General features: G+C 39.7%; 1 protein-coding gene across 8 annotated transcripts in view; it reads left to right on the top strand.

Moving 5' to 3' along the window:
• The window catches only part of MINPP1 (multiple inositol-polyphosphate phosphatase 1), a 121340-nt gene that overhangs the window by 19525 nt on the left and 87946 nt on the right, over positions 1-13869 (top strand). For 7 of the 8 annotated variants that reach the window (XM_081824378.1, XM_081824376.1, XM_081824381.1 and 4 more), the window contains exon 4: positions 641-774. The exons of the other annotated variant lie outside the window; for it this stretch is intronic. In XM_081824378.1, coding sequence (XP_081680504.1) covers positions 641-774 — 134 coding nt within the window. The remainder of the gene's footprint in view (positions 1-640; positions 775-13869) is intronic. 8 annotated transcript variants of the gene reach the window in all.

The following is a 13869-nucleotide window of genomic DNA, read 5'->3' as shown; positions in this document are numbered from 1 at the left end:
GGAATTAAATGGGCCATAGAAATGTATGCTTTTATGGATTTTGCCAGTACGCCCTTTAGAACATGTATTCCAATATACATTCCTTTTTCTGTATCCTTGGTCTACTTTTATTACTATTTTTGCAAAACTGATACATGAACCACAGTAACTTGTTTTCTATCTGGTTTCTAGCTTCATAAAATTCTTAAAAGTTCCTGATCCGTTGTTAGCGTCTTTCTGTGCTATAATGAATATTCTTCTTTTTGTATCTTTTTTTCTGTATATGTTTTTACTATCACTTGAATATAATTTTAGCAGAAAGGGAAAGTGAGCACATGTCTTTAGCCCTCTGTCCTGAGCTGTCATGGATGCTGGATTATTGGCCATGAGTACTACTAACTTGCTCTTGCATGCCAGCCCCTGCATTCCCACAATTCAAATTTGTGTTTCATCGTAAATCTCTGTGTGTCATGGTCTTTTGGGGCAACTTGTAAAAGCTTGAAATGGCAAGTATAAACTCAGTGAATGCTGAGGTTCTATTATACTTTGTGTAGAATGGTAATTAAACAATGTAACCTTTTCTGAGAATCATTATTAAATCAGGGAATCTGTTAACATTAAAACATGTAATAGTAATGATTTTTGAAATTTTTATTTTTAGGTGTTAGAATATTTAAATGATCTGAAACAGTATTGGAAAAGAGGATATGGATATACTATTAATAGTCGATCCAGCTGCACCCTGTTTCAGGATATCTTCCAGCACTTGGACAAAGCAATTGAACAGAAACAAAGGTAAAACTTAAAAAAATTTTTCTGATGTGTATTCTCTTGAGTGCCCAGTTAAGCTTCTGGAAAATGTTCTGTGATGGGTGAATTTTTAAAAATAGGTTTTGCTTGTGTTTTAAAAAAAATATTTGGGGCACCTGGGTGGCTCAGTCGTTAAGCGTCTGCCTTCGGCTCGGGTCATGATCCCAGGGTCCTGGGATCGAGTCCCACATCGGGCTCCCTGCTTGGCGGGAGGCCTGCTTCTCCCTCTCCCCCTCCCCCTGCTTGTGTTCCTGCTCTCGCTCTCTCTCTGTCAAATAAATAAATAAAATCTTTAAAAAAAAAATATTTTAATATAATATTTAGGCTTACGAAAAAATTAGATGGCGTAACGTGAGTTATAAGACATTTAAACCCTTCGTTCAACCCAAGAACTCAAGCATTACTAATGATTGGCATGTGCAGTGGTTGGTTCGCTTTTCCTGCTGCCTCTTGCCCTCTCTACTCTTTATCCCCTGTGACTGCTACTCTCAAGTTGGTGGATGTCATTGCTTTGCCTCTTTAAAAATAGTCTTTATTATAAATGTATGTGTTTAGTTTGCTTAGTTTTGCTCAGAGTCATGCTCATTGTCTTCTGGGACTTGCTTTTTTTTCCTTCAGCATTACATTTATAATTTTCATCATGATGTTGCATATATTATAAAATCAAAAAATAAACATTTTTACTATAGTATAATATTCATAATGTATGATATTCAGTAAAGAAGTACCACAGTTTATAGCATCTTTTCTTGTCAGTGGACATTTGGGTAGTTTCTATTTTTGCTATTATAAATAGTGTAATTGTACATGGCTTCTGGTAGGAATTGCAAAATGTTTTTATTTTGAATGAGAGTTTCTCATGGAAAAGTCTTTGTTAACATTCATACTCTACAACTTTTCAAGGTTTAAAGAAAAACTTTTCGTAATTTCAACCTGTGATAGAACCTAACTAACCCCATTTTATTTGACAAATAGCTTCTGTGAAAGCTTATACATTCATAATTAGAGGCAAAAATGCTATAAAGATGAAGACAGAAAGACTGAAGGTTGTGTATTGTGTTTGCAGTATTAAGTTTTATACGTACATGGAGAGGAGAGAGAGAGTGTGTGTGTGTGTGTGTATGACTCTAGTTTATGGAATTTTCTTGGGTTTGATTGGAGTTAGGGACGAAAACTAGATTGAGTATTTAGTTTTTGCTACTGGACACTTTTCTTGGGGCAGAATAGTCAAAGCAGGTTCCGTCTTTGATAAAGGCATTAACTTCTTTCCTACTTAGTTTTTTTTTTTGTTTTTTTTTTTTTCTTTTTCCTACTCAGTTTTATGAGTGGTTTATAACCTGTCAACTACATAAGATAACAGATTTTTACTGTCTGTTCATTGTTAGCCTGTTGTTGAATGTGAGGAATGGCAAACTTAAAATTGTGTCAGAAAGATTTTTAAATAATTTTTGCAGAATTTGCTACTGCAGTTTGATACTAGATTTAATGTTTAAGAAGTTACTATTGGTGTTTCAAAATGAGTATTTTTGTATACTGAAAACTATGAAACATTACAGAGAGAAATTAAAGATGACCCAAATAAATGGAGAGATACACTATCTTTATGGATTGGAAGACAGATTGATCATCTGTAGACTGAATGCAATCCCTATCACAGTCTCAGTAGGTCTCTGTAGAAATTGAGAGGCTTATTCTAAAATTTATACAGAAATGCAAAGAACCTTGAAGAGCTAAAACAATTTTGAAAAAGAACAACAGCACCAAAAACATAATTATCTCACTTCAAAACTTACTATAAAACTGTAGCCATAGACAAATAGATCAATGGAATAGAATCAAGTCAATAATAGCCTCATATATGATCAATTTGCGACAAAGATGCCAAAGGAATGTATTGGAAAAAAGGATAGTCTTCAGCAGATGGTGCTGGAACAATTGGATATCTGTATGTTAAAAAATGATACTTAGACCCTTAACTTCATAGTATACACAAAAATGGGTGATACATTTAAATGTAAAATTGGAAATCTTTCAGAAGAAAATGTGGGATCAACGAACTAAATATAAGATAAAACTGTGAAACTCTTAGAAGAAAACATAAGAGTAAATCTTCACAATCTTGGATTAAGCCAAGATTTCATAATAAAACACTCAAAAGCTCGATCCATCAAAAAATTGGTAAAATGGACTTCATCAAAATTAAAAATTTTTATGCTTCTCAAAACACTCTTTGGAAAATGAGAAGATAAACTGTAGATGTAGAGAATATATTTGCAAAATATACATATATGATTAAGGATTTGAATCCAGAATATATAGAGATGTTACATCTCCAGTAAGGAGACAACCCAGTTTTTAAAAAGAGCATGAGATTTTAACAGTTAAGTAAGTGGATGACAAATAAGCACATGAAAAGATGCTCATCATCATTAGATATTAAAACCACAGTGAAATACCACCAGTGTACCCCCTAAACTGGCTGTGAAATAATAGAAAAAATATATATTGGTCTCTGCCCCAGGTTCTTGCCATAGGGCTCCTGAAGCCATGTAATTTCCTGGGTGATCGGAGTGTCTTTTGTTGTAATGAGGCAGCTTTGGGTGGGACCCTGGACAGCTCCAGGAGGAGAGCTGTCCTGAAAGACCAAGCCATGAGTAGAAGGGTGAAATTTTTACCCCGAGCCCCATTGTCTTGAGAAGGGAGGGGGGCTGGAAATGGAGCTAATGATCAATCATGCCTATGTGATAAAAGTCCAAAAAAGTTTGAGATTTATGGAGCTTCTGGGTTGATAGATAAACAGGTAGCAGTGCTGAACGAGTGACTTGCCTAAAGAGGGCGTGGAAGCTCTGTGCCCCATCCAGCATATCTGGCCCTTCCCATCTCTCCCATGTGGACATTCGTCGATCCTTCATCATATCCTTTTATAATTAACTGGCACATGTGTTTCCCTGAGTTTTGAGAGCTGCTCTAGCAAGGAGGGAGTTGTGGGAACCTTTGATTTGTAGCCAAGCTGAACAGAAGTAGTGGGTAGCCTGGGACCTCCTACTTGCCATTGGTACCTAGAGGGGACGGAGGAGGTGGTCTCATGGGACTGAGCCTTTCGTGGACTCAGATGCTGTCTCCAGGGACACAGTGTCAGAATGGAGTTAAATTCCTCGATACCTAGCTGGAACACAGAGGACTGCTTGGTGTGGGGAAAATGCCCCACGTGTTTGGTGACCAGAAGTGTCAGAAGTGGTAGGAGTGTGGTGTGAGAGTAAAGCAGAAACACAGGAGGAAAACACTGGGTGTTTTCTTTATTCACTGGCTAAAATACAAAAAAAAAAAAAATTGTCCCAAATGTTGGCAAGAAGAAACTGGAAACTGTATACTTTGCTGGTGGGAATGTAAAATTAATACAGCCACTTTGGAAAAGTTCGGTAGCTTCTTAAGTTAAACATATAGGGGCGCCTGGGTGGCTCTGCCATTAAGCGTCTACCTTCGGCTCAGGTCATGATCCCGGGGTCCTGGGATCGAGCTCCGCATCTGGCTCCTTGCTCAGCAGGGAGTCTGCTTCTCCCTTTCCCACTCCCCCTGCTTGTGTTTCCTCTCTCACTGTGTCTTTCTCTGTCAAATAAATAAATAAAATCTTTAAAAAAAAAGAAGTTAAACATATATCTACCACATGATATAGCAAATTTAGTCCTAAGTACCCTATAGAAATGAAGCTACATGTCTCTTATGTGACTGTTTACAGTTTTTAGATATGAATAATACTACAGTCAATAATTCAAATACCCACCAACTGATAGATGGAGAAACACAATGTGGTGTGTCCATGGGATGGAATACTACTCAGCAATAAAAAAGAATGACTGCTGACAGATGCAACAAAATGAATGACTTCAAAAACATTATGCTCACACAAAGAAGCTGGTTGCATAAAACTATACATTGAATGATTATTTTTATTTGAAATTTCTAGAAAAGGCCAAACTTTACAGATGAAAGTTTGTCAGTGGCTTCCTGGGTCTGGACATGAGAGTGGAGATTGACTGCAGATGGGTACAGGGAAAGTCTTTAGGGCAACAGAAGTGTCCCAAACTGAATTGTGAAGTTTGCACACACAGCTCCTTTATTCACTAAAATTCATCTAACTAGGGGTACTTGGGTGGCTCAGTTGGTTAAATGTCTGCCTTCTGCTCAGGTCATGATCTCCAGGTCCTGGGATCGAGCACCAAATCTGGCTCCCTGCTCAGCGGGGAGCGTGCTTCTCCCTCTCCCTCTGCCTCCTCTCCCATGCTCATGCTTGCATGCTCGCTTGCTCTCTCTCTCTCTCTCTCAAATAAATAAATCTTTAAAAAAAAATTCATCTAACTCAACAATTAAAACCAGGTGGATTTTATAGTAGTTCCATTATACTTAAATAAAAATTTTAAAACCATACGGGTATTTAGTAAAAGGGAAAAGGGAAAGAATGAAATAATGTTTTGGTAAAAGTGGGAATAATTTTTGAAGAATTTACTAATTCAGAAAAATGGAGTCGTTCCTTAGAATTTTTTACAAGATGACTGCAGAATGCTTATGACATGTAATTACTAAAAATGTGTTTTAAAATTATTAGTTCACGTTACGGCCTTAATAAAATATACTGTAAAGTAATTGAATATTAAAAAAAAATTAGGACTCTTGCAGTTCCGTAGAGGTGATCTGGATTACTATAAACGGGACAACCTCATTTTTTTTAATAGAATTTATTTTTTAGAGCACGTTTTGGTTCACAGCAAAATTGAGTGCAAGGTAAAGAGGTTTCCCATATACCCCCTTGCCCCACATGTGCACAGCCTTCCCCACCTACTACCTCACACCAAGAGTCTTTTTAAAAAAGCAGTTCTGAGAAATAGTTCATCATATAGTTCATCATACAGTTCACCCTTCTAAATTTTATGATTCTGTGGTTTTTAGTATCTTCAGAGTGGTGCAACCATCACCACTATTTGTTTATTTTTTAAAGATTTTATTTAGAGAGAGCACACGTAAGTAGGGGAGGGGGCTATGGGGGGCACAGGGAGAAGGAGAGAGAGAATCTCAGGCAGACTCCCTGTTCAGCGCGGAGCCTGAAGCAGGGCTCAGTCCCACCACCCTGAGCCAAAATCTAAGATGCGGACCCTTAACTGACTGAGCCACCCAGGCACCCTTCTCTGGGACGTTTTATTTGTTTTGTTTTTATTTATTTTTTTTAAAGATTTTATTTATTTGAGAGAGAGAGAATGAGAGAGAGCGTACCTGAGAGGGGGGAGGGCCGGTGGGGGGAGGAAGACTCCCTGCTGAGCAGGGAGCCCGATGCGGGGCTCGATCCCAGGACTCCAGGATCATGACCTGAGCCGAAGGTAGTTGCTTAACCAACTGAGCCACCCAGGCGCCCTTGTTTGTTTTGTTTTTATCTTAAAGTGAAATTCCAATTTTTAGCTTTTTTTTTTTTTTTTAAGATTTTATTTATTTGGGAGAGAGAGAACGAGTGAGCATGACCTGGGGGCGGGTGCAGAAGGGAAGGGAGAAGCAGACTCCCTGCTGAACAGGGAGCCCGATGTGGGGCTCAATCCCAGGACCCTGAGATCATGAACTGAGCCGAAGGCAGATGCTTAACCAGCTGAGCCACCCAGGTGCCCCTTAGCTTATTTTCTTATAATTTGCTTATCTCACTCACAAATGAAATACAGAAGGAAAAATGCAACTGACTGATTGTGAGGTAGTAGCTGACTCTGTACTCAGAAGCTGACGAAGCTAATTTCTGTGCCTGGTTTGTGGAATCAGGCACAGTATTAAGAGAGGCTAGTGTGACGCTGTAGGCAGGTACTTGGGTTTGGTTTGAGTCCTGGTCCTGCTTTATTGATGCTGCAGATTCCTCACTTCTGAAAGGGGGCTCTATCTCCTGAATCACAGGGTTGTTGTGATAATGAAATGAGATAATGTCTTTAGAGCACGTAGTATAATGGGATGTTTTCATTGGCAAGATGAGGAAAGTCTACTCCTTTTGCATGATTACTCCTTTATTTGTGAATTGAAAAGAAGATTCATTCAACAGTATTTTAAAACACCTGCTGATACATGTCAGGTAGTGTTGTAGGACGTGGAAATAGTGATGAGTATGACAGACTCATTGCACTCATGACTCTTACTATCTAGAGAAAATAGAAATGTATATAAAAGCCCTGGGTAATGGTGTAACTGTTCATGTGAGATTGTGAGACAGTATAAAAGATTAAAGGAAGGAGGTTTTGACCTTGTACGACAGGAAGTCATCTCCTTTTTGACCTGAGTAAGGAAAGTGAGCAATAATTGTGAAGAAACTAGCAGGTGCTTTTCAGGAACCGGTTGACTCTGTACAAAAAGACTGATTACGGTTTTAAAAAATACTTATATAGCTGAATCAAGATTAAATTGTCTTAAATAGATGAAGAAAGTGTATTTAGAGACTTCTGTCAGATTTCTTTTTTTTTTTTTTTTTAAAGATTTTATTTATTCATGAGAGACAGAGAGAGAGAGAGGCAGAGGGAGAAGCAGGCTCCCAAGGAGCAGGGAGCCTGATGCGGGACTCGATCCCAGGACTCTGGGATCATGACCTGAGCTGAAGGCAGACGCTTAACCATCTGAACCACCCAGGTGCCCGAGACTTCTGTCCGATTTCTATCCAAAACCACATTGATACTGATTTTATAAGCAGTTAGGGTTAGGGTGAGCAGTTAGCTAAGAGTACTTCTAAAGAAAACTGACATACACTCAGCAAAGAGAATAATAGGATTAAAAAAATTAGTAGACTTTGTTTTTCAGGGCAGTTTTAAGTTCACATCAAAATTTGGGGTGGAAATTATAGAGTTCCCACATACCATCCCCTCTTCCACATACACAGTCTCCCTCAGCATTAATATCACACATGAGTGTGGTAGAATAAGATTATAATAGTCTTTTACCTGTGTACTTTTTCTGATCTATTCCATCAAAGCATTAACCTTTTTTTCTTCTGACTCTTAAAATTTTTCTTGTGTTTGGATTTAGAGTCTGTAAATGAGTATGTTTATATATGAGCAATATTTTATCTTTACTGTTGTCTGAGGGAAATGTCTTTCACTTAATTCTGTAGTCCCCAGACTACCCTTGCTTTCCCTGTTCCCTCCATCCCACACTGAGATGCTACTGTGTTCAAAGGTAGTTTACCTTTTTATATTAATGTTAAATCAGGGATAGTCTTCAGTGTTTCTGTTTCTTCAACATAATTTTATTTTATTTTTTTTTTAAAGATTTTATTTATTTTTTGACAGAGAGAGAGACAGCAAGAGAGGGAACACAAGCAGGGGGAGTGGGAGAGGGTGAAGCAGGCTTCCCGCTGAACCAGGAGCCCGATATGGGACTCGATCCCAGGCCCCTGGTGTCATGACCTGAGCTGAAGGCAGACGCTTGACGACTGAGCCACCCAGGCGCCCCTCTTCAACATAATTTTAAGAGCATGGCTTTACTTTCACAGAAAAACCGAAGATTGCAAATAATGTTAAATGACAAGTGTCAGCATTTTGACTGAGTATAACTGCCTTTTAAGTTCAGGGTCCTTGACTCTTATTAGGACTTTAAATTTTATTTTCTTTCTTGAACCATCACAATAGTGATGGGATTAAAGTTAAAACCAGTGCATCTACTATTTAAGCAAATTTAAGTGGCTTTTTTTTTTTTTTAAGATTTTACTTATTTTCTGACAGTGAGAGAGGGAACACAAGCAGAGAGAGTGGGAGAGGGAGAAGCGGGCTTCCTGCTGAGCAGGGAGCCCGAAGTGGGGCTCGATCCCAGGACCCTGAGACCACGACCTGAGCCGAAGGCAGACGCCCAACGACTGAGCCACCCAGGCGCCCGTAAGTGGCTTTTGCTGTTTAAGCAGCTGTGATTAGAAAAGCAGATTGGTGGGGGTGCCTGGGTGGCTCATTCGGTTAAGCATGTGACTTCAGCTCAGGTCATGGTCTCAGGGTCCTGGGATCGAGCCCCACATCGGGCTCCCTGCTCAGCGGGGAGTCTGCTTATCCCTCTCTGCCCCTCGCCCTGCTCCTGCTTTCTCTCTCTAAGAAATAAATAAAATCTTAAAAAGAAAAGCAGATTGGATTTACAAAAGAGAGGAGACCTATTGGATTTTATTCTACTCTTTTCTTCCCCTTTACCTCTGTTGATGTATTTTTATCTTTGTAGATTGGGGAATTCGATAAGGAATTCAGTAAGCAGGAAGTGTCCCACTTTTTTAAAGTAAGGTTTAGGGGCGCCTGGGTGGCTCAGTCGGTTAAGCATCTGCCTTTGGCTCAGGTCATGATTCCAGGGTCCTGGGATGGAGCCCCACCTGGGCTCCCTGCTCAGCGGGGAGTCTGCTTCTCCCTCTCCCTCTGCCTGCCGCTCTCCCTGCTTGTTCTCTCTCTCTCTTTCTGTGTCGAATAAATAAAATCTTTAAAAAATAAAGTAAGGTTTACATTCTGAACTGAAGTTGCTAGCCTCATGAGAGCTTTCACTTCATCATGGGTACTCTCCAACACTAAAAATAACTGCTGTAAGTATTTGTTACTGTCATTAAAGTCTCATTAACTTTTGTCTACCTTTTAATTGACTCAAATCTTTGATATTTTCAGAGTTCACTATTGAATAAAGGTATGGCTTTTTAATGTTGTGTAGTTCCATATTTTAACATAAGATGGCAGCGTTGAAATACACGTGTAGTGGCAACAAGTGATTCTTTTTTTTTTTTAAATAGCTCTTTTGGTCAATTATGTAGCCCACGGGAATGGTGGGGGGATTTGTCTTTTCACGTACTTAGAGATGTGTGCAGATTCTAAGTCCTTAGCTGCTTGTCGTTTTGCTCCCTTTCTGAAGTCAGGGTTCCGTGGAGACTAAGCAGGCGTAGCAGGAAACTCTGTTAGTGCTGCTTGTTGAAAGAAACTGGCAAACTAAAGGTTAAAAATAGAACTAGGCTGGCTGGGCTCTGAGTTCAGTTTCCAGTTTCCAGCTGGTTTCTGGGAAGACTGTGTGACTCTTGGTGGACTGCAGGCCTGTGATGTCGGACCTCCATTTTAGTGTTCACTCCTCAGTGAACAAGCCCGCGGTCCAGATGGGGGCCGAGAATGCATTAAAGGAATCTCTGACATCCTCCCTTTTTCTCCTGTAGTCCCTATTTTCGTCAGTGCTGCCATCATTCTCCCAAGGTGTCCGAGCCACAGACTGCATTATGCTTGACTCTGCCTCCCTCACCTTCTACATCTACTCACCTGGTTGTGTTCCCGTTTTGTTGTTTTGTTTTCTTCCAGTTTTATATCTGCTCCTCCCACGTTTCTTTACCCTCACTGCTACAACTTCAATTCAGGCTAGTATCTTTCTCCTAGATTTTAGCCCATGCCCTCTAAGTGCTTCCCTGATTTCGGTGTTACTCAGACTCTCCTCCAGTTTCTTATGCAGGCAGTAGAGGGTAAACATTGAAATTACTGTCTCAAGGAACCCATGTTCTAGTTTGGAGGATATTTATGTAATAGCACTAAAACACTTTTTTTTTTTTTTAAGTGCTAAAGGAGAATTAATTTGATCTGTGGAATTTGGTAAAGGCTTTATGGGAGAAGGAGTCTTTGAGGTTGATCGCTGAAGACTTCTTTCCCCAACCTCAGCATATCCACTCTTAATACTTGGCTTAATTTCCTAAAAACAGTTTTATTGACGTATCATTGATATAAAGTGAATGGCACACATTGAAATTGTACAGTTTGACGAGTGTTTACGTGTGTATGTATGCGTGAAGCCATCACCACAACCAAGATAACGAAATACCCTTCATGTGCAAACACTTCTTTGTGGTTCTTCCCACCCTCCATATGCAGACCTGATCTGCTTTCTCTCACTATGGATGATTTTTTTCTGGACTTTTATATAACGGAACCATATACTTGTGTACATTTTTTGGTTTGGCTTCTTTCAATCAACATAATGGTTAGGAGGTTCATCCGTGTTGTGGGTATCAGTGGTTCACTCCTTGGTAAAGCTGAATAGTACTCCGCCGTATGGGTACGCCTCGGTTTGTCAATCCGTTCTCCTTCCGATCCATATGTAGGCTGTTTCCAGTTTGAGGATGCTGTGAATTTTGGTTGTCTTGGTATGGGCATTGCTTCTCTTGGGTAAGACCTAGAGATAGATTAGCTCAGTCATATGTAGGGGACTATTTATGTTCTGAAGACACTGCCAGGCTCTTCCGTCCGTGTTTGAGAGCTCAGCTGTTCTACGTGCTGGCTGAAGCTTGATCCGGGAGGGCTTTTTAATTTTAGCAATTCTAGTGGGTGTGTAGTAGCTCCTCATTGTAGTTCTAGTTTGCGTTTCCCTAAACACTGTTGATGTTGGCCGTCTTTCCGCGTACTCATTTACCATCCCTGTGTTTACTTTGGTGAAGGGTCTGTTCACATCTTTTGCCATTTTGTAATTGGGTTGTTTATCATCTTCTATTACTGGAAGAGTTCTTTGTATATCTTCTAGGTACAAGTCCTTTCTCAGATTTATGCCTTACAGATAGATTATCCTAGTCTGTGGTTTGCCTTTTTGTTTTTATAATACTGTCTTTTTTGGGCTGAATTTGCCCCACTATCGGAGCAGTTCCTCCTGAGCATCTGTTTGGTACCCTGTAGATTTTGAGGTTTTCCTAGTCTGGCTTATGGAAACAGACTTTTCCTGGCCCTGTGTTAGCTTTGGGAAGTGTTTTCACCTATTCTTTTCCAGTGTTTTCCCTGGATTTGGAGAGTTTTCTCGCAAGCATGTGCTGATCGGTACCAGCTGAAAGCTTGAGGGGAGTCCCTGCGCATCTCTCTTCTCTGGAACTCTGCCCTGTGAACTCCCTAAATTCTCAGTCCTGTCTCACCTGCTCAGGAAGATTGTTGTGCTCCGTCTGGGCTCCCCTTCCCTGTGCTGCTTCCTGGAAACTTGGCGGTGAGCTGCGAGAGGCCTTAGGGTTTATCTTCCCTCGCTTGGACTCTGCCTAGTGCTGAGTGTCTCAGAGCTACTACCTCATTTATTATTTCTGGCTTTATAGGAATTGAAGGCAGGAAGGTAAACCCAGTCCCTGTGGCTGGAAGAAGTTATTTCTATTGTATTTTTGCTGGAGAAGAAACTATGCAAAAGTCATTTTAGTTCTACATTTGTGCTAAGCTGTCAAACTGATGCTTCTTCAAATGCCTCATTGGAGCTGATGTTTCAATCAGATGTATAAGAAGACTTACAAAATATGTATTTTTCCCTGGTAATTTTCTTCCCGGAGCATCTCCTGTCTCTGGCATTTCGTGTTTATTTGTGTGCTTACGTAAGTATGGGAATTATCTGAGTTGTCTAAAGCTCGATTTGATATTCCTGGATCATGTTTAAAAACACTTTGCGTGATACTAGTTGAGTGTGAAACATGAATTAAGAGCTTAGAAAGATCTAAGCTGAGGACATTTAGAGGAAAAACATACAATTATTAGTTGTTTTTCTGGTTGAGCTTTTTGAATGACTTTAAGTACCTTCTTGAGGTATTTTACCTAAATCGAACACATACATAGTCCTTGATCCTCATTTAACAACATAATTTTGGACTTCAAATTAAATTTCATTTTTTATTGAAGATTTAATAAAATCTCCTTACTGACTTACGTAAGTAAAAGGGGGCTGTTTGAAGACCTACATTTTTATCCTGCTAGGTATCCTGCATTCATACGTACTTGTCTTTTTCTTATTTTTAAAATGAGAGGGCTTGGCCACATCTCAACCCTCAAACATTAGGATCCCAACTGTGTCTTTGTATATATACATTAGTACAGATTACTCATTTGTTTTCTTATATTTGTATTCATAGTTTACATTTTCCAGGGGTTTTTTTTTCTGTTTTAAAGCTAAAATGTGCCTGTCTTTTACGGTGGTTTTGTCACGTTTTGGAAAATTTGACATTCCAAATTTAATGCCTTTTTATCAGAAGAAGAGAGCGGAGTTAAAGGTGTCCTGTTTCCTGTCTTTGTATCCCTTGTTCTTTGGGAGACCATTCTGCTAAGAGTTCTAAAGAAAGAGTAGTCATTACAAGTTGGGGATGTAAGTTAATTTGAGAAAATGTGACTAATAGAAATCTGTGTTAGGGGTGCCTGGGTGGCTCAGTTGGTTAAGCGACTGCCTTCGGCTCAGGTCATGATCCTGGAGTCCCTGGATCGAGTCCCGCATCGGGCTCCCTGCTCGGCAGGGAGCCTGCTTCTCCCTCTGACCCTCCCCCCTCTCATGTGCTCTCTCATTCTCTCTCTCTCAAATAAATAAATAAAATCTTAAAAAAAAAAAAATCTGTGTTAGTTGATGGATCAGAATACAGTCAGAATACAGAAAGCACAGAAACAGAAAGATGCAAGAAAAATAGGTACGTTCAAAGCAAATTATAAAACATCTGAATTATTAATTTGAAGTTAAGTATGCAAATATTAAATGTTAATCTGTTGAGATATTTTAAATATAGGACTCACTAGGGAAAAATCATTAGACTTCCCTGGGGTACCTGTGATTGATGCAGGAGATACAGACAAGTGTGGGACAGAAGTTTAGTGGACTGTTCCTCAGGATGTCAGACTGAAACCGTACTGAGTACAGGGATTCTGGGGATGTTAGAGAGTCTGAAATCCCATAGCTGGATTCGTATTTTTATGGGCTTGTGCATTTCTCTGGGAGGAAGTCCCATTCCTTTTGGCAGATTCTCAGTGGTTTTATGTCCCCCAAAGTTAAAAGCTACAGGTGCAGTAGGTATTGAACATGCCTCACTACTGATTGCCTTGGCAGGTCCTCCTCTAAAAAACGTTTACATCTTTTTACCAAAAGATTGCATTCATTTGTTAAAAACCTGGTCCTTTCTTTCATGGCATTTTGAACCTCCCAACTTTGTTTATGGAATGGTTATGACGGAGAAAGCTACACGGTATCATAGAGTGAACGTAGCAATCTTTATGCTTTCAGCAATCTTCTGAAAAAAATTATGTGCAGTGGTCTTAGGAATTGAGTAAACTGAGAAGTGATTTTTTTCCCCCCACATTCTTTCCCCCT

Source organism: Leptonychotes weddellii, chromosome 6, assembly GCF_054177405.1.
Source record: "Leptonychotes weddellii isolate Sample4059 chromosome 6, ASM5417740v2, whole genome shotgun sequence".
Lineage (NCBI taxonomy): Eukaryota > Metazoa > Chordata > Mammalia > Carnivora > Phocidae > Leptonychotes > Leptonychotes weddellii.
This window is presented reverse-complemented; position numbering and strand designations above follow the sequence as displayed.